This window comes from Eschrichtius robustus, chromosome 12 (assembly GCF_028021215.1).
Source record: "Eschrichtius robustus isolate mEscRob2 chromosome 12, mEscRob2.pri, whole genome shotgun sequence".
In the NCBI taxonomy this organism is placed as follows: domain Eukaryota; kingdom Metazoa; phylum Chordata; class Mammalia; order Artiodactyla; family Eschrichtiidae; genus Eschrichtius; species Eschrichtius robustus.
The window spans coordinates 13,240,416-13,262,460 of NC_090835.1; the positions used below are offsets into that span (position 1 = coordinate 13,240,416).

At 39.6% G+C, this 22,045-nt stretch overlaps 1 protein-coding gene across 12 annotated transcripts in view; it reads right to left on the reverse strand.

Annotated features, from left to right (window-relative positions):
• CNTN4 (contactin 4) overlaps window positions 1-22,045 on the reverse strand; it is a 956,080-nt gene that overhangs the window by 157,733 nt on the left and 776,302 nt on the right. For all 12 annotated transcript variants that reach the window (XM_068558505.1, XM_068558506.1, XM_068558508.1 and 9 more), the window contains 4 exons: window positions 20,429-20,531; window positions 17,231-17,415; window positions 4,416-4,552; window positions 2,012-2,141 (listed from right to left, as the gene is read on the reverse strand). In XM_068558505.1, the coding sequence (XP_068414606.1) occupies window positions 2,012-2,141; window positions 4,416-4,552; window positions 17,231-17,415; window positions 20,429-20,531 (555 nt within the window). The remainder of the gene's footprint in view (window positions 1-2,011; window positions 2,142-4,415; window positions 4,553-17,230; window positions 17,416-20,428; window positions 20,532-22,045) is intronic.

A 22,045-nucleotide genomic window follows, 5' to 3' on the forward strand; every position in this document is an offset into this window, starting at 1 on the left:
TGAGGATCTTGGGATGTATAAATGTAAATCCTAACATACATATATAGAGATAGATATAGACATGGATATATAGAGATGGATGTATACACACATACACATCTCTACATACTGTTATGTTCAGCTGTGGGTACGTGCTCTTGATAAAAATCATTTAACAGCCTTTCTCACTTTTGGCTCTGCTTTTGAGACTTTAGTCATCCTCTATCTTTATCCCATGACTATGTCCCATGATTTCCAGTCATCTGTTACTGTCAAATTTTCTCATTTTAACTAAGGGACCTACAAAATCTTTTAAAATTATCACGGCGTCCCCAGACTTAGCAATTGGCCAGCACTCACTTAGAAGGTTTCAGGACTATGTGATTCATTTCTTAGGTCACACACCCTCAGTTTTAGCTGTTCTTCTAACCAGCTGACATAGTGTTTAATAGAGAACACACTTCTTTCTGCAGAACATCCAAAGCAATCTACCTTCATGAACTGCGCTCCACAAGAGTCGGCTCTAACTACCAATAATCAGAGCCCATCTGGCCACGGTGGGATCACTGTACTTGTCCTGGAAGAAGCTGGAATTATTGTTCTCAATATTTATAGGGTGGGAGGTATGTGTGTTTAGGTCATCCTTACAGTAGGCCAAGCCAAGCTGATGATGACTCCGGGAGAAAAGAATTCTCCTAGGCCTCTTTGAGAAAGACAGCAGCCTCGTGAACTCTCACAAATTCTTGTCTTTGATGGGATGTTGGCTCAAGTAAAGAATTTGGTGAGAACAACAATTACGGAAGCTTTTTCATCCGTTTTTACCTTGCACAGGGTGGAAGGACATTCAATTAGGCAGCAACTACTTATGCATGTCAGATCTACAGGCCAGGCACCAAGAAGTGCTTTAGAGAAGGGCAAGTCAGGTCTCTGAATCTGGGAAAATTATCAGGGCTTATGGAATCAGCTCCCTTTGTGTGCTGCCTTTCTCTTATTTATAATCTTTCTATTATGTTCTCTCTATGAAGAACTGCTGCTTAGACATTTAAGATAAATTCTGAAGTCAGAGTCAAGATTTTTCTACAAGACAAATGCAAGTTGATGGCCTGGAGTTCTTGTTTGCTTGTTTGTTTGTTTGTTTGTTTGTTTTTAATGCCCATAGGTTTGTTAAATCACTTAACTTGTGTTTTCAATGATTTACTTAACTCATTAATTCATTTTTTTAACAGTCTCTCAACTCCTTCATCACTTAGTACAGTCATTCATCCTTACATTCATTCATTATTTATTGAGCACATACTTTGTGCTTCAACATTGTATTAAGTCCTGAGGATTAAATGATGAGTTAAACCAAATATGGTCCATGACATCATGGGGAAGTTAAAGGGCAGTTAGAGAAAAAGACAGAAAAAAATCACATAAGCAAAGGTAAAATGCAACGGTAGCATGATACATGAAGAGGGGACAGAAAAGCACTCTAGGTAGAGGAAACAGTGTGGACCAGTGGCCTGTGGGGGAAGGGAGGGTGGTGAACATGCAGCACGGAAAGCTCAGCATTGCTGAAGAGCAGAAGGAAAGGGGCACATGGTGAAAAATGGAGCTGGAGGGGCAGACCACCAGGGCATAGCCTGGAAAATTCAGAGGTGAAAGAACAAGATGCACTTTGCTGGCTGTTCAAATACACCTTTCCACACCAAGTCAGCTCTTCCTCTCTCCAAGCCCAATCAGAGTGATAGCAACAGACGCAAAAGCATTTCATAAACTTCACTCAATTTAGAAGAGGGGCTGATAGAGGAATAAAAATGAGCGCCAAGGGAACTGCGTCACCCATTGTAAGCACCAGGAGAAACTGATTTAGAAAGTGGTCTCTTCTTAATGCTTGCAGAATGCATTCCTTGTTTCTCGAGCGATATCTTCGGTATAAAGATTTCTTCACCCCTTTTTCTTGGATTGAACGCTTATGTTTGGCAGAGGACATGGTAGTTTAGTGATTTTAAGAGTTTTTACTTTTTTTCTTTCCAGTATAAAGACTCACCTATAACACTAAGCTCTGCGCTGGAAAAGATAACTCCATGTTTATTTTCTGCCACACACTGATACATGCCAGCGTCTGAGAGGTTCACTATTGTTATGTTGAGTGTTCCTTGCTCGATATGAATTCTATCCTGTGAAAGAAAAGAGGAACACAAAACAATGACCTTCTACAACTGAGACCCTAAGGCAATTTTGCTGCATGTTATATCAAAGGGGCTTAATGGGAAGAAAATAGCTATCACATAAGCAATTTACATACCATGATCTATTTATCTGTCAACTAAATTTGTGGCAGGTCAGATGCTAAATGGAACAACCCGTACATCAGTTGGTAAATGGAATTTAAATTGTAGGACTCTCTTGAGCTCTCATTGGTTTAATAGTGAAACCATTCAGATTAATATCCCCTCTAAATTGATGAAGTTGAAATTTACAATGCTTTTTTTACTCCAAGGCTTTGTGCTAACTGTGGGTGAGGAGTGGGAAATACAAGTAAGTTTACCGTTTAGAGTAGTTAAAACACTCAGATTATGATCAGGCAACACTTTGAAGGTTAATAGGATTGTAATCTTCTTGGATGAAGCAGAGACAAATATTTAATGTCAGCTGAAATTTACTAAGAAAAAGAGTAGGTATTAATAATTTAATGTTCCCTTACTCAATTGCTATCGGTGGCATGATCTAAGCTTAGGACCATCTGCTGGTAGCCAATCTGAAGAAAGCAAAGTTAGTGTATGCAACAATAGACCATCCTCATTCATCAGCCTGACGCTACGTAACTTGAGGGGTCAATTTTTATAAGTACCCAAAAGGATCTCCTCTTCTCCAGGAGACCTGCCATTTAAGAAAGTAAAATATATAAAGACCTACTGGTTTTCCGGTTGCTCTGGGGTTGTGATTTAGTTGGGTGGACTCCATATTAGGCTTTGATCAACTCTCAGCATCCATGTTCTCTCACATTAAATAAAGGGAAGAAAATGCCAGTTACCTGGGTACTTACACTCTAGCGATTTGAGTTTGGCTTTTAGAATTGAGAGAATCATGGGACCAAAAAGAGTCCAGCAGTGACAGGCAGAGGTGTGGGTGGCAGGCTGTGGACCAGGCTCATCACAGCAGCCCGTTTCTGCGGCTGCACACACCACACTGACGTCCCGGCCAGCGCTCAGAGCAGTTGCTCTTCTCTGGGGGCTGACGGGGGAGGAAACCTGAGCACAAAAAAACTGGCTCTCAACTTGGGGCCTGAAGAAAATGTCAACTTTCAGCGAACATTTGACTTCACTAGGAAAATACATCAGGAAAATTAAACTGGACACAATTGTTCCTCATTCTAAGGTCCCACCTTCACTTATTTTTATGGGCATTATTCCTTCAGTTATCTCTTTGAGCATCCTTAACAGACTTATTCCGATTTCTGCGTTAGACTCTCCTCCAGGTTGGCTATCTTTCTAAAAAAATTTTTTTTGCATATGGTTTGGAATATTGGTGTGCAGGCTTATTTTGAAAAGGAGCTATTTTTGTCTGTCTTTTCCCCTCTATTTAGCAGTTTTGTGGTTGCCTCCACCTCAACCCCTGGGCCGCTGGTCCAGAAGCAGAACTACTCATGGCTTCTCTCAGGTCCTGATCTGGGAGGATGCTGGGGCTACTGCAATTCCCGTCCAGGGCCAGTGGGGGGCATAACCTGGTACCTTCTACCTCTCTTACGTCACAGAGTCCTATTAAGCCAGGCAGCAGTTTGTGTGCTTTTGCACTTAAGCCTTAGCTACAAGGATATTGTACCCTTGTCTCCAGAGAGGATTTTTTAATACCTGAGCTCTCAGCTACTACTGCCTGCTTCAGGGCCTATAGGCTGGTGCCTCCGGCCTCACTCATCACTTTTAGTTTTTCTTCTATTTCTGTTGCATTAGAGGTGTTTGTCTCGAGCTTGCATGTGGCATTGCTAAACGTCTGAGGCAGAGTGGGCATTCTGCTGGTGAACGTACTGGACCATTTGTCCACTAGTCTCCTCAGACGGAAGACGATAATAAAACCACACTGAAGGGGAGAATTTGGATGCTGAAAGGTGTTACTCACTCATTCTTGTCTAGCGTACACACAAATTTGTGTCTTAGCACAATTACATGTTCCAGACCTTCAGCATAACTTTCCAATTGTAAAGCCAGAGATGTTAATCTCTAAAGGCCAAAGATGAACAATAGATGCTTAACAAGGTTGAACAAGGCTGGAGAATCAGATTTATGTACAGTTTGTATTTATCAACTGCATTCGCTTTCACTTTTTCCACTATTTATGGCATTGGGTTGCATATTATTTTGGAGACAACTGGTCATTTTTCTGTTTCCATAGCAACAACACCACATTCAACATTACAGTAAATATTAAGACACAATTATCATCCATTTGCTTACCCGAGTTAACAGTGGTTCACCATTTTTCAGCCACCTGTATGTAGGTTTGGGCCTTCCATTGGCTTTGCATTCCCAGAAGACATTTTCTTCAATGGCCACATGAATGTCATTTATTTTTTGAATCCAATTAGGTTGAGCTATAGCAGTTCACAAAGCAAAGACATACATTCAGTGTATGTTCAATCCATGTTTATCATATGCAATCAAGGGACAAAAATAGGCTTATAATAAAATTCCTTTTCCAGAGGTTATGCAAATTACAAAGCTGGGTAGAAGTTCAGGGGGTGCTTTTAGAAAACACCCACCCTATGTCCAACTCTGAATGTCGTATTTTTGCAGCCCACGTGGCTGGTTTTTTCATCACTAAAGGCAGAATGAATAACACTACCCTGAGTCATATGGTGAAATTAACTGCCCTTCCCCCCGAATACCTATTCTTCCTTTTTTCCTTTTAATAAGAGAAACCTCCCACCACCAGCCTACTACTTTTAGCTGGGCTCATGTTTTTTCTAGCTACACACTGCATTTCCAAGATTCCTTTGCAGCTGGTGGTAACCATGGGACTAAGTTCATACCAATGATATGTGGTGTGTGTGAAAGTGATACGAGCAACTTCCAGGTTACTGACTTAAAGATACTTGTCCTGGACTCTCACTGCCTTCCCCACTGATTGGAAAAAGCAACAACTGAAACAGCTTTGAGCTCAGAGATGAAGCTATGTAGGATGAAAATGCTGACCTGCCAGCCTCGGACCTTGAATGACCTTGTGGAATAAAGCAGCACCAGACCCACCTGCCTATTTTTGGAGAGATACATGTGAGAGAAATAAACTTCTTATTTAAGGCACTATATTTCTGGGTGTCTCTCACACACATCATATGGATACTTTTCGTGACTCCTTTCTCCTTCGAGGCTATCATCATTTTCTATTATTGACTTCTTTCATATTGATAGAATGTCATCCACAACTGTATGGCCCTGGAATTCCAAATCTCTGAATGAGCCCTGGTTTTTACCAAAACCTTCTCAGGAAATCAAGTCCTGCCCACAATCTAACACAGGAATTCAAGACAGCACTTAATTCCCACACTGCCCAATGCCCTCTTCCACTCTCCCCACCAAAATTATGCCTAATTTTTCATGCTTCAATTAAGGTCATATTTTCTTTCCTTGTTCTTAAGGGAGATAAAGACAATGTTAACCTACGTTCCCTAAAAAGTCTTCATCAATACCAAGCCTTCCCTAAAGCACAATTCGTGCCATTGGTAACTATAATGGCAAACATATTTAGGCAGAAGACCCTCAGCACAGAGTTCATGCAGGAGAGAAGCACAGCTGTCATTCTGGAATGTTATCTTCTAACAAGGCACTTCCATAGGATAATGCCTACCAATGTAAACCTAATAGTCAGAACTGGTATCAGTATTTAATTAGAAGATGCTACTCAATATTCTTAACACGTCTCTTTGCTGACTTGACCTCAGTATCTTTATTCAGTGAGGCTACTGATCATCCATAATTTAATGCAAAAGGAAATGACTAGTGTGGAGGCCCAAGCTATCTTATCTTCCCAGCAATAAATGAAACTGGAAAAACACTAACAAGTCACTTAACCAGCAGAGGTCTCTAGGTCCCTGAATAAATGCTGCTTTCTCCTTTTATCCATGTATAAGCAATTTCATGTTTTTCAAAGAGCAAAGCACAATTTTACAAATCCTCTACTGATGGGGATGATGCATTGCTGCATATGCGGAGAGGCTGAAAGGGTCAACTTTCAAAAAAGTTATAACATCAACAAGTATTAACTTGAACGAAGGGTTATGACCTTTATCCTTGAAAGAGCTGCAAGTCTACCATTGTTCTTAATCTTCCTGCTGCTAATGCAAAGGAGCTCAAAAGGTAGACACCTTTTTAGTTCTCTGCCTGGGAAATCTGATGTGTAACCCTGATAAGGCTAATGGCAGTTGTCTGCCTGATTTCACATTCAACCTGCTGAATATTTACCCCCCACAGAGTTCATGAAAACAAAGCAAAAAAGAAAAGCTACAGAAATCTGTGTGGAATATTAACAACTAAGCCAAACTTTTCAAAGAGAGTGAGGAAGAAAAAAAATGGAAGGGCAAATGTAACTTATGAAGCAATGTCAAGTTGAAGTTCAAAAAGGAAACATCAAAACCACGTGCAGAGACAGAGATTTCAATGTCATAGATTTCCTGTAACTCTTGGGTTTATTCATTGCTTTCTTTCAAAAATACAGAAAGCTGGAAGCACTACCTTGCAATCTCAAAAAAGGAGATGGGGAAGGGAAGGGAGGGCCTTGAGAGGATTTGGAAAAGACCTTGCAAAGTTCTAACTAATTAAACACTTCTGAGGGCTCATTCTGTCTCTTGCAACAGGGTTATGGAGGTTAAGGTGCTCGACAGGAATGCTCAATGGTAGTGATTTGTGCTGGTCAAGGTGAAATCAACAGCAAATTCAGCCTTTGTGAGACATCGTCAGGTACTTTCCTTTTTTTTTTTTAAGTAAAATTAATTCGTGGAAAACAAATTTGAATGGTTAAAAACCTATTCCTCCCAAAGTAAAATGAATTCATAGACGCCAAATTTGAAATGATACAAACATGTCCCTCTTGAAGTCAATACCTGGACATGGGCCCAGGGGGATCAGGATTGGAAGATCATATTATATAAATGGCAAAGAATGAGATAATATTGTTTTTTAACATGCCAACTGCAGATCTACAGGGCAAAAGCCCATACAGTGAAGGTTTCTCCTGCCACTCACTTAGATTGGATGAATCATCTCTAAGTGGGTGAGTTTTTTCTAATAGAATAGTCCTGTGCCTGGTGGAAATTATTCATATCTCTACATAGCTCTTCGGGTCACCCAGTCCAAAGTCCTTGGATGACAAATGGTCCATTTAGTGCATAATAGAAAATATTGTTTCCTGTAACTTGTTTTGGATAATGTATTTGGGCCCATTGTATTTATCACCTAATATCTAGGTTTGACTACATTTTATAACTCCATGTCTAAAAAATAGCTCCAAGGAAGGCTTGAACAGGTTGATTCAGCCCTATTATTTCAGAAAGAAGGTTATGTCTAAATGCCTTTTGGGGCATTATATATATAGATCCCAAATACTAAACAGAATTAATCATATCCACATGTTAAAACAGAACCATCTGTTTTGGCCATTCATGTTCTCTCAAGGTTTGAATAGAAGAATCTCTCCTCTAAAACATCTTAAGTCTTGTTCTCAAGATACAAATTCAAATATAAGGTTGAATGGTTGTGTTTTATTTGACCCTGTGACACTGTTAGTCTGTTGGATAAATGAACAAGCTCTTCATTTCAATCTTTAGTTCAATAACTGCCAGAAATGACCTAAGTCAATGTGTATTCCAGCCACTGGAATCATGCAAGCATCTTATCCAATAACAATTTATATTGCAGACAGATATAATTTGAACTTAGTGGTCAAACAGTTCTCAGCCGTATCTGGCTCTCTAACTGTCCAAAACCAGAAATTTCTGGTAGAAAGAAATGCCATCATGAGCCTTAGACTTTAGAAAGTTAAAAATTTTAAAGAAAGGATATAATGGGGAAAAACAATTTAAACTGCTATTAGGATGATGACCTGTAGGCATTCAAAATTATTTCTGGTCGCTTACACAGTCTTGGAGAAGATGAATCATGTCCAAGGAATGCAGAGGTTTGGCTAACATTACTTAAGAATTATACCGATAGTGAGCTCTATGAGCCTGAAGATAAGTACTTGGCTTCAGTTTACCATATATATAGTTGCTTCCCAAATCTTTATCTCCAGCTGGAATTCTTATAGTGTTGACAGAATCATTGAGATACTGTCAATACCTTTACCTTGAATGCAACATCTCCAGTATTGGCACTTGAACTATTCATTTTCCAACCTTACTGTAGAGAGTCTTCCAATTTATTGTTATAGTTTCCTCTTAAACCCTCAACTTCTCATTTGCAGAAGTCACTAAAAGGAAGGATGAGCTTCACAAGAAATACTCATACTGTGTTCTGTGCTAGGGTCCAAATTTGATCTCCCCTCATAATCTCCAGTCCTCTGACTTCAGGCTCTCATCCACTCCCCACACAACACCAGCAATCAATATCCTAATGGGCAGCGGTCCCCAACCTTTTTGGCATCAGGGACCGGTTTTGTGGAAGATAATGTTTCTACGGACTGGAGGTGGGGGATGGTTTTGGGATGACTCAAGCACATTAAATTTATTGTGCACTTTATTTCTATTATTATTATATTGTAATATATAATGAAATAATTATACAACTCACCATAATGCAGAATCACTGGGAGCCCTGAGCTTGTTTTCCTGCAACTAGATGGTCCCATCTGGGCGTGATGGGAGACAGTGACACCCGAAGTGTGTTGCTTATGTCCAGTCTACTCCATAAGATGCAGCTTAATTGTCACTTGCCACTCACTGATAGTGTTTCTGCAAGCAATTGATTTATTATGGTCTCAGGGCAGTCAAACCTCTCTGCTAATGATGATCTGTATTTGCAGCCACTCCCCGGCACTAGCACCACCGCCTCAGCTCCACCTCAGATCATCAGGCATTAGGTTCTCATAAGGAGCACGCAACCTAGATCCCTTGTATGCTCAGTCCACAGTAGGGTTCGTGCTTCTCTGAGAAACTAATGCCTATGCTGATCAGACAGGAGGTGGAGCTCAGGTGGTAACGTGAGCGATGGGGAGCGGCTGTAAACACCAGGTGAAGCTTCGCTCACTCGCCCGCCGCTCACCTCCTGCTGTACCTAACAGGCCACGGACTGGTACCGGTCCGTGGCCGGGGGTTGGGGATCCCTGCTAATGAGGGTTTTCAAATTCAGTTCTATGACGCTCAGAGAGTTCTTGGGAGGGACGTCCTTCAACTAGGACAGCCTTCCTTTGTTTTAAATACTGAAAATTTCATGTTTAAAAAAGTAACGTGACAATTGTTAACAATACATACATGTTGAAAAGTACTATTTTGAGGTATCTAAATCTTGTCCTTTTGTAGAAAGAGCTTTGAATTTGGAACCTGGAGATTGAGTGTGTACATTTTCTCATTTGAATCAAGGGGAGGCTGGACTTGATGGTGTCTAAAGTCCCTTCTGACTTTAATGTGCTAAACCTTTAATTACCTCTTGAACCATCTGAATTCTTGGATCTCCTGGGTTCTCTGTTAATTAGTGCTTCACTCAGACTTTCCTATTTGTGATCTCTTCATCTCTATGTAAGTTGCACTGTACTTTTACTGCTGGCAATGGCACAGGAGGTGCCACCAGGCCAACTGTCTCACAGGTAACAATGATAAGCCACAAAGAATATAAAAACCGACTATGTGAAGGCACACTTAAGGGTAACCAAAAGCAGGTACGTTTCTATTAATAGGTACTCATTAATATATAAAACAGATATGATCGTAGGAAGTAATCCATGCATGAGATAATGGATAGGATGTGCGAATGTGCTTTGCACACTGTAAATGCTCTACAAATTAAGAGAACATTGCCATCATTTCATATTTTTAGGCTAATATTTAAAGTGCTCCGTCATCTGGTTCTACCTAGTTCTCTCACTTTCTCTCCAAGTATGCCCAGTGAACACACAGCTCCTGTCAAATGAGGGTCTTCTTTGTTCTCAAATCCAATAAGCCAGCTCCTGCCTCTTATCTTTGTTCAAAACAACTTGTGTTTTTGGAATGTTCTCCTCCCCTTCATCCCTACCCAGTGTTCACTCTACAGAAACACCTCCTCCATGAAGCCTTCCCTGATCTGTCAACTGCTATCCTCCTGAACACATACAGCTCATAGGGCACAAACAGCAAAACTGTTCTGTGCCGTCACGTGTATTGTTTTCGAATGGGTTGGTTTAACTCTTTTACTGCTACCTAATTTCTATAAGAGCATACGTTTTCTCTTTTCTTCCTGGATGTGCTGTAGTCATTTCAGAACTTGAGAAATGAATCAATGAATAAAAAAGGATTGGAAATTAGCCATACATTCATGAAAAAGGTCTTAAGGCTGGTTCACTAAGCCCACTGCCACCCAAACAAACCAAGTTATTATCTAGTTTAACACAGACTAATTTCTTTATGTTTATGTTTCTTTTTAATCCTCAACTCAGTCACTGCCTACTGTTTCTCTGAATGTGCTCTTATTGGGTTAAATACATTCCTTTCTCCATCCCCTATTCACCTTCTGAGCAAAGTACTACCAATCACAGACACTAAAGTATTTACATAATATCTCAATCAGCATCACTTTATATGTGTTATTTCTCGACCTCATAATAACCTGCAAGTTAAGTGTCATTATCCCCATTTTACAGATGAGGTCCAGAGACATTAAAGTCCAGATTCAGAAAGTGGCTCAGTTAGGACTGGTACACAGGCCTTGCTTGGCTTCAACGTCCGTGCTCTCCTGACAGGCTCTCAAACTATGCCCCTACTGTCAATGGAGAAGGGAGTATTCTTTTGGACCCATGGTTCTCAAAGTGTGGTCTCAGGACCACTGGGGTTCCCCAAGTCTCTTTCAGAGAGTCCATGAGAGCCTTTCTTTCCACCTACACATCTGTGTGAGATCAGATTTTCTTCGTACCCTTCAACCAAAACAACAATCATGACAGATTAAATACAGAAGCACGTACCAGAATCTAGTTTTTTCTGCTAAGACAGACATTAAAGATATTTGCAAAAACCAAAACAACATCCCTCTTTTTTGTTTGGAAAAATACAGTTTTCTTAAAATATGTTAATTATGTTAATATGCACTGATTATACTGTTGTCATTTTAAAATAAAGTACTCAAATTCTCGGGATTAATTTCTAATATGCTATATATTGGTAGAAATAACCCACATAAGCAAAAGTTTTTTGGAGTACACAATAATCTTTCAGAGTGAAAAGGGGACCTGAAAGCCAAAATTTGAGGACTCCAGCTTTAGAGAAGCACGGAAACTTTCAGATAAATGAATCCATGTATGCAAAACTTGCTACAAGTAAATTTAAACAATATTCCTTGATAGATAAAAATTGTAACAGTTACATCTGCCTTCAGTGACAACAGAGTAAGGGAATGGAACTGCATTTCAGTACATTGTCTTTGATGTGACTTTTTCTTCCCTGGTCTGAAGTTTCTCATGAGGTAAGGACCCTGTAACCCTACTCCTGTATTACTTCCCACTGACCATTATTTACAAAATGTTTCAATGTGCACCCCTTGGAAAACTGCACCAACCCACTTAATTGGAACTACCAGCTGAAGTGAAGGAAACAAAGATTGCTGACTATCTGAAGCGACACTCAAGGATACTGAGGGTCTCGATATCAGTTCTGTCTAGGACAATTAAGCAGACTACGGCTTTACTGCAAAATTACCTTATCTGCTGTGTTCATTTTTTGGTCACTCTATCTTTTAAGCCACTTTGTGGGGCTGAATAGTTCAGTGTGTGAACTGATCTAGTGATCACATATACATAGCACATCTGTGGGGAAATTAGTATGAGATGCTACACGATGCTTCTGTATTCTGACCTTACAGATAATCCAACACCAGGTGCAGTGTCATCATGGCTACAGTTTTGCCTTTAGAGCCACAGGACCATGGCCCACAAGGTCTAGACATATAGCCATAGATGTAAGTTGGAGAGGAAAATAAAAAAGAGCTCTTTTGGACTCAATAATCAGGTGATCACCTTGGAAAATAGGAAGTGAATAAGTCAACTGTTCAACTGGATGCTTTAATTTATGACTTTGGTTGTGGAAAATAAGCAGAAAAAGTATCTGGATGATTGATGAATTTTTTTTCCCCTTTACCTATTTTATTAAAATATCTTATTGGCAGGAAAAGGAACACAGAAAGAGCAGGTCTAGTCATAGCTCTGATTCTCGCTCATTCTATCACCTTGGGTAAGTTATTTTATGTCTCTGGGCCTTTTTTTCTTTTTCTTTTTCTTTTTTTTTAACTTATAAAAATCAAAGAGAAGGGCTTCCCTGGTGGCGCAATGGTTAAGAATCTGCCTGCCAATGCAAGGGACACGGGTTCAGGCCCTGGTCCGGGAAGATCTCACATGCTGTGGAGCAGCTAAGCCCGTGCGCCACTACTACTGAGCCTGCGCTCTAGAGCCCGCAAGCCACAACTACTGAGCCCTCACCCCACAACTACTGAAGCCCGCGCACCTAGAGCCTGTGCTCCGCAACGAGAGAAGCCACTGCAATGAGGAGCCCGCGCACCGCAACCAAGAGTAGCTCCCGCTCACCGCAACTAGAGAAAGCCCGCGCACAGCAACGAAGACCCAACACAGCCAAAAATAAAAATAAATAAAATAAATTAAAAATAAAAATCAGTGAGTTGGCCCCAGTAGATCCTTCCAGCTCAAACATTATAGGATTCTATGAACAACAGCCTGTTCACCGCTCAAATATTATATTCCCTGTTTCCTCATGGCGAAGATGATTTTACTCTCTTAACACCCGTTACATATAGGAGAAACTGAACAAGAGGCATTAAATATCAGGTTCCTTTAGTTCCTGCTTCATTCTTGTAAATGATGTTACTCTATTGGTCTATTTGTGCAAAAAAGGAAGTGACTATACAGACATAATGAGGTGGAAAGATGAATAATTATCAAGTGAATTAAATCCATTTTATACTTCCCTTTCCTTTATTCAAAGATAATTACTTTAGCACCCTCCTACTTTGCCTATGTAGACTGGCCATAATGCTTGATGTGACAGCAAGCTGCTAGCTTTCATGGGAAGCAGGAACACCTTTGCTTGCATGTAATTTAATCTTAGGATTCACTCTACCACTTGAAAACAGCCTAGCACGAGAGCAATGGTTCTTACACTGTGGACTCCAGACAAGCTGCATAAGCATGACCAGGGAACTTAACAGAAATACAAATTCTCAGGTCCCACCCTAGTTCTACAGAATCAGAACTTCTGGGGATAGAACGCAGTATTCTGTATTTTAATAACATTTTCAGATTACTCTAAGGCACACTGAAGTTTGAGAACCTCTAGCATGAAGGAACAGGCATAGCATTTGGAATCTAGCTCTACATAACCATGTAACTTCAATCAGTAACGTTTTCTCTTTGGTTATCAACTTCCTTATCTATAAAATGTCTAAGTGTAGGAATGACTTGGGAGTGTCTTATTCATTCTAACTCCAAAATATATGTCAAGCCTCCATTTATTTTCCTTCTTTGAGTCCTAGCCACCAACCTCTCTCACCTGGTTGGCTTCTTGACCGGTTGTCCTGCTTTTACTCTTGGTTCCCTATAATCTAATCACCACAAAACAACCAGGGTGGTCTTTTAAAAGCATGAATGTGATTGAGTCATTCCCCTGCTTAAAATCCTCCACTGGTTTCCCGTTATGATCAGAATAAATCCCAAACTCTGTGGCTGGCTTACAAGGTACTGCATAATGTGTCACCCTATGCTTCCAAACCTTTTGCCCTTTCTCACTATGACTAAGTTACGCTAGCTTCCTTGATACATCTCACAATGCAGTGTTAATTGCAATGTTAAGTAGTTTCCTGTCTCAGGGCCCTTGTACTTCCTTACCTTCTGCCTGGAATGTACCACTCCTTGAAAGCCTGGCTCTTTTTCATCCTTTAGGTTTCAGCTCCAAAGTCAAATCTCAGACAAGTCTTCCCTGACTACCTTATCTTATGAAGCCTTTCTTCTGCTCCTAGTTATTTGCTATCATATCATCCTACTCATTTTCTTCACAACTCTTACCACACTATGAAATTTTCTAGTTCATTTATTTGCTTAATAGTAAATTGCCCGTCAGCTTCTAGTAAAAGACAAGCTCCTTGAAGGCAGGGATTTGTCTTACAACCCTAAGTGCCCAACATTGCCTGCCATATGGTAGGCAATAAAAATTTCTTTTGAACAAATTAATAATATATTAAAGTCATTTTGGAAAATGTCAACCTTTAAGTAACAAATATCTGTAGTATTTTAACCCTGAATATATAACAGATCTATTTTTAGGAAGTTTTGTATGCTCAGAAATATCTGAAAGAGCAGATTAAAATTAGACCACACAGACAAGTATAGGTCATGGCAAAAATAAATTGGGAAAATGGAGATGGGTAAAAATGTTTTATGTCTGAACTAGTTTCAGTTCTTCCCATATCGCAACCACGAGTAGCACATGCTAACCTAAAGAGACAGCCACAGTGGAAACACACCAACCAGGAACAGGGGCTTCTATCATCCTGACACAGGGAACGAAGGAGCAATGGAACCATGCCCAGCAGGCCTTTGGAGGAAGGTGAAAGGGTTTTAGGGCAGGATCAGAAAAATTGCCATTTTGTCAGGCCAGAACAGAAGTGAGCACACCTGTCCGTGGTTGTTGAAGTGAAGAGTTGATGAATGGGATGCAGCAACTTGGAACCAAAAAGGAGAAGCAGGTTTCTAAGCTGAAACCCATGGTTTATAATCCCCGATCACAGCACATCTTAATGTTGTAAGAAATTTTCTTGTTAACAAAGACAGAACGTTCATGGATAAGTGACTGGGGCTACTTTCTCCCCTTTTGTGAAATATATGGTGACTTTAATGATAATAACTCATTTAACTTGGAGATCTAGGCAGCTGGATATCAGAAACACAGCACTGGACAAACCCACTAGAGACCAGAAAAAATATATAAAAAGAAAGAAAAAAAAATGACAGCCAAGCACTTTTGTATAATTAAGCTCTCCTGTGACAATGAAAACAATTTGATAATTTCTGTGTTGCTGATACGCTAGTTGAGGAAAAACAAAAGAATAAACATAGATGCAAAAGCCCAGCACCATGAAAGTCAACTTATTAGACAAGCTTCTAACTAACACCAAGGGTGGTTGACAACTGAGGAAAAAGCTGAGTTATCTTCAGAAAGTAGGCAAATTTCATTCTGCTTTTTTCTCCATGCACGGATGCAGACAAGTTCATTTAAAAGGGAAACACTGTTAGGACCTGATTTTCATCTCCAGGCAGGACCCCTGAGAAAACCTTTCACTATACAAGGCTGAAGGCCAGTGACAAGGCTGATTCTCCACAACAGTAACAATGGACTCTTCTATTTCTGGTGCAGGAAACCTCTGACGTACTAGAAAGCACTACGTCAACTCCTGGTAGCAGACTATTTCACACCTTTTTAACATACTGAAAACAGATATCTCACTTCAAAGAAAATCATGAAAGTGAAAAATGACTTCAATCAATTATTTGAGCAACACAAGTAACACTTAGGAACCACCGCCACTGGATGGGAATATCTAACCAACTAATTAAAAAAAAAAAATTGGCCATTTACCTGAATATTTTCAGGTTGTTCCTACCTGATACAGGAGAAATAATTATTACACTGGAGAGAAGAATGTATCCTAAACACTTAAAAAAGACAGCAAGTGCATCTCACTGAACAAATCTGTAACCTTCAGTCTTATGTTTTTCCAGCCAATGAACTGTGATGTCTTTTGCTTTTCAACCAATTAAATAAGGTATCAACCATGACAGTTTATGAAAGAGCAAAGATCAAGCATCGAGTCTGTCATCTGGCATGAGTAGAGTTGGTCCTTTATTGTTGAAGGAAGATGGGTGATTAAAAAAGGGTGCATATTTATTCAAACAACGGGTGCTGAAGTCATCACGTGAAGCACTTGGTAAAATCATGTGTGTTCTTCCACCAACTGGTCAATGTCAGAAGTATGAGTCCAAAATGCTGAGGGTCAGATGGGGGAGGTTGCTGAAGGCTAGCTGATATTCAAAATCTCCACCCAGTTTCTAATCATGCTTCTAGAAAACCTTGCATGATCACTGAACAAAATTCTTTCCCCATATCTTAAAACCAAAACGTTCTGGAAGAAGAACTGATGAAATAAATAGACTTTCGTGGTATTAGTTACTGCAAGAAATAGGAAGGTTTAAAGCCTTTGCTACAACTGGCCCCTGCCTAAAGAACTGCTCTCATCCTTTTAATATACACTGTTGTTTATTTAAGCCATTCTTGAATACTTATCAATCTATAATATTTATTTTCAATACCCCAGACAGATGGGATTCAGGCATGTTCCAATTTGGGAGAACTCAATTTGCTTTCAAAATGCCTATCCAATGAAATCCCTTTCTGGATTTCAAATCAATACCCTAACAGGATTTCCAAGATAGGCTCAATTGATGACCACTTGCTAGAGGTTTTACATTTATATTATGTTTGGATCAATGCCGATGATTCGATTGGAATAGGAGCAGCTGCGCAGAAAAGGTCTTTGGGGTGAGAGAGATTTGTCATGCTCCACGCTGGTAAGAACTAAATTTGGACAATGTGCATTTTGAAATGTTCATGGTACCATATTAAATCACTACCAAATAGGAGCAATTACAAAGGATTAACACGAACTCCAAATCAAAATTCGAACGAAGAAAAGCAGAGAGCTTTAAAAACAAAAACAAAAACAGGAGCAGGAATAACACAATGTTTCCTGTGTCAGTTTTACAGCTTGATGGCAGGAGAGAAAATAGGTCCTTTGCAAGTGTGTTCACACTAATTTCTATCCGCCAAACGTATCAGCATATATCTTCCATCCCTGCCCCCCATCCTCACTCTCGCTACCCAGAATCACCCAGGGCATGCTAATTAAGCAGCAAACCAAGGGTTTTACACAATCCTATTTTGAACAATCCTTCTGAAAAAACCTGAATGCAAACCTCCCAGCTTATAATGTTAATACCAGGAAGGTCAACAAATGATAAACTGGAATCACAGTCTTACCAAAGAAAGTCAGCTGTCCCCTTGCTATGTTTTTCCCTCTTGAATTTTCAGCCACACATTCGTACCAACCAGCATCCTCCTGCTGAAAATTAGGGATTTCAAGAATTCCATTCGACTTGTGTCTTCTGGCTTTCCTTGCTATCGGCTTTCCATCAGCTCTTCTCCAGATAAGAGTTGGTACTGGACTGATAGCAAGAAAAAATGGGAGTGAATCAAGTTAGAGAGACTGTTTCTTTTATTTGAACCTATGCTCCTTACAACCCCTTCCTTCTTGTTTCTAAGCATTATAAGCTTGCACTAGACAGTGTTCCCCAAATGTCATTTATTCACGTATCACTATGATGATTTTAGTGATAACCACATCTCCAGTATTATTATATACTTAGTGTTTTCCTTAAAATCAAATAACCTTTCTTAACCTTAAATGAGTTAATCTATATCGCATGCAATATTACCAATGAAATAAAAACAGATTTTTATATGCTTGTTCTATTTTTTCTAGTGCATGTTTCTTTTAAAATCATAAATATGAAAATAAAAATGTCCATGCACAGATGTGGAGAATTAAAGATGCCTTCCACTAAGATGAGGTCCAGGCCCCCCCTCTCCTTGAACCTGGTGGGTTCTTTGGCTACCTGGACTACTGAAATAAAGCAGAAGTGATGTGGTGTCAGTTTCAAGGCTCAGGGGATAAGAAACTGGCAGCTTCTACTTGCTGCCCCTTGGGACACTCTCTGTGGGACCTTATCAACTTGTAGAAGTCCATTAGGAGGGTGGTTTCAGGAAACTTTACTTAAGTAGTGAGATAAGGAAAGAAACAATCTGTGGGGTCTTTAAGTACTCTCAAGACATCTATCATCCTCCAGCTGAAACTGTTAGAACGCATCTTAAATTGCAAGGGCATCACTGAATCTGCAAATCAATGGTTTAGTGAGCTAACCACAGCTTTTAAGATTGCGACTTCCTAGCAGGGGATACAATTGTTTACATATTTATTTTTCACAAAAAACACACACAGACAAGTAATTACACTAAAGACTTTGCTAATCTTCTCTGGAAAACCTGAGATGGTATTTAAAAAATTAGAGCCATCAACTCTACTATACTTGTTTTAGAGGAATTTAAGTTCATTAGGCAGACACTAACTCAAAAGGCAGAAAGGGCTCTATCAAAAGTACATTCTGGGTGTCTTTACATGTGATGAGATAGACACTTAATACGTGCCTTTACAAATAACTGTACTCAGAGATAGTCTTTCTGCTCTTAAGTGGGCCATGATGATGTGTTTCCGCAGCTGGATGCGCATACCCAAACATTTCTGTGTAGATTGGAGGAGCCCAATTTGGGTCCTTTGTTTTCATTCTAGTGCCATTCAAGCAGCGTGAATAGTGTGTAACTCATACCCCTTTTGAAGTAGAAACAAAGTAAATTTTGTTGTCTTCCTCCACAGAAGATTTTTCAAGGTGTCACCTTGCAGAGTTCACCAAACACATTCCTAGCCTATCCAGTTACCTTCTCTCACCTTTTCTTTGAATTAAGTTTCCTAATATATATATAAATATATATTTATATACAATAAAAAACAGGACCATCTTGTACTGTTTGGCAATCTGCTTTTAGTCTCTTAGTAATAAACCATGGGCATTTTCTAAGTTTCACATGTTGTTTTACAACTTGACTTTTAATGTTGGTACAGTGTTCAATCCTACAGCAATGTCATAATTTATTTAACGGGGTAAGTTTTCAGGACATAGAAAATGATCACTGCATTTTTCAGCACCAAAGTAAAGATACTACTGCAGCATATACTGCCATGACTTGAAAACAGGAAAACCAAAAGAATCCTTCCTTTAGAGCTAAAAATAAAATTGAAAAAAAAAAAAAGAACAGCTTTCTTCCATGGCTGCTGTAAAACACAAAATCATGTGAATATAGATTACATGCTGACACAGGGGTTGAGCAAAAGTTAGTGCTGCTGCCTTAGCCAACATTTGGGTACAGGAAAAGGATGAGGAGTTAGCAGTGGGTTAGCCAGATAGGTGGGGTTGGGCATAGAGATTCACGTGTATCATTAAAGTACATAGATGACCAAAAAATTCTTATTTCAGATGACAGTTTTTATCACTGATGCCAAACCTTTCCTGCAGGGTTACTGGCAAAATCTTAACTGATCGGCTTTTCATCCCTCTTATGCCCTCTGACAGATACTGTAACGGAAAATCTAACTGGTTCCCAAGTAGGCTTATCTAAGAAGACTCCACAGATTGAATAATAAAGTTGTGAATAATTTTCAGATGACTCTGTAAAATAAAGACTCTCTTAGAGAATATCAGGTCTTACCAATCTCTAGCCAAAGCAGAAGGAAATCGAAATCCAAAGTAGAAAGAAGATGCTATTGCTTACATGTGGAATCTAAAATATGACACAAATGAACTTATCTATGAAACAGAAACTGACTCACAGACATAGAGAACAGTCTTGTGGTTGACAAGGGGGAGGGAGGTGGGGAGGGATGGATTGGGAGCTTGGGATTAGCAGATGCAAAGCAGTATATAGAGAATGGATAAACAACACGGTCCTACTGCACAGCATAGGGAGCTATATCCGATATCCTGTAATAAACCATAATGGAAGAGAATATGAAAAAGAACATATATATATGTAAAACTGACTCACTTTGCTGTACAGCAGAAATTAACGCAATACTGTAAATCAACTATACTGCAATAAAATAAAATTTTCAGAACGGTAGAAAGAAGAGACGGGCAATTTAAAAGGAAGTACAAGACAAGTTTGGTGCATATTCCGTAAACTGGGACCCAAATGAAAGTCCACATTTTTCCGAACAGTCAACTTCACTGTACCCCAAATGAAGGCCATTGTTTTCCTGTCATTCTGGGTTAGACAACATGTACATTACAGGTCATTGTAATAGAACAAAGCACTTTTTCAGAATTGCCCATTCTCCTCTCCTTTGTGGCCATGTCCATCGTGGCAGCCTAATCCCTCTCGTCCCATGACACGTCCCCTCTCCATGATGAGAGGGCGAAATCAAAGATGCTCACGCAGAATCACAGCGAGAGAGGCTTGGCTTGCTTTTCAGTTACTTCAGAAACCATCACGGCGAACAGTGCAGAGAAAATTCTACACTTGCCCAAGCTGGAGGGAGGACAAGGGAGAAGAGAAACCAGAACTTACTTTCCTAACGCAAAGCATTCCAGCTTCACTGTTGTTCCTTTTGCAGTCGGGACCGTTTCTGGGAACTGCACTTCTATTTTTGGCTCATATTCACCCATCACCCCTGTGAATAAACAAAGGAGCTAAGTCTTGGAGATTCTTTTAAAACATACACAAGTGTTTTTCTGTTAACGTAGGATGCTCCTACACATCACTGTGTGTGCAATTAATTCCTTCATTTAAAGCGGCTCCTATCTCTTAACAGCCGTGAATCATGGCGTCTCTCCCAGTTACTGCTAGAGAAAAATTTGTATCACAGCACCACACCATCTGCCTAGGAGTAAATTCTCCATGCATACCCCATTGCTTCTTGAAAATACTTTTTTTAAAAAGTAGTCATGGAAGAAAAAGAGGAAGGGCTATAAAGTCCTGGTCACCAGGAAGATATTAATTATTGTTTTGGAAACATACTGCAGAAAATTTAAAATACATTAAAAAAAATGTTCATGCTTTATTGTGTCTATATAAAGACAATTTCTGAGGAATCAATTTATCACCACAAATTACTTTTCTTTCACTTTTGAAGGGCAATCTGAATTAGTCATAAATTGGTATATGCAAGGTAACACAAAATTCTTATATTTTTAATATATTCTGAAACAATGACAAAAGAACAATAGGAAGCAACCATTGAAAACAACCTTTAAGTTATACCCACCTTGCCAATGGCAGCAATGGCAGGCTTACCTTGAAGGTCATATTCTCCCACTTTCCCATATCCTGGAAAATTACTGTACAATTAGAGCCAATGCAGCACAGCCTAACAAATTAAGTCCACGCTTTATAACTAAATGCTTATAAGTGATTTCTTATCAATACATTCTTGACACTGTCTACTACTACTCTAATTGTTTTAATACATTTATTTCTATTCAATTTCTAGGCTTTTCCTGTGGTCTCTGATTCAACTGTCCCAATATAAAGTTTGAAATTATCTAGCTTACTAAAACATGATAGGGTCCTCCGTTTCGTCTCTTCTTCAGGCTTCCCACAGTTAGAGGGAAAAGAGACTGAAGGATTCAGATGGAAAGGTTAAAAGTAAGGAACAGATGGGGACAGGTACAATGACTAAGAGAAACAGTTCCATTCATTTTGCAGAGGTGACCCTCTTTATCTGCAGCTTCACAGTTTGGGAAGCAGCGATGGGATTTCCTCAATGTGAAAAAAAGAAATCAACCCCAAGTGACAGATGATGCATTAGTCTAGCTAGGTTTGCTGTGACATATGTCATCAAAAGCGCAAAGTTGAACATAGTTGTTCGTTTTTATCCTTTCATAGACTGACAGGGAGGAATGGATTTGGAAGACACCTTTGAGTTAATTTGGTTCAGTATTCTTAATCTTGGCATTCATGCATGCATACTTTTCTGCAGAAAGGACCCATACCTAGCAACCCAGACTAGAAAGGACCTTAACCCCCGCAAAATGGAAACCACAGTTCTAGTCTGTTCCTGCCTTTCACAAGCAAGTCTGTACTCTCGAAGGGGTTAAACAGACTAGTGTTCAAGGTTGCAACTCTGGTCCCTGAGTCCTCATCTTAATCTTTTACTATGGCCTCTTGCCACTGCAGGAGTAACAC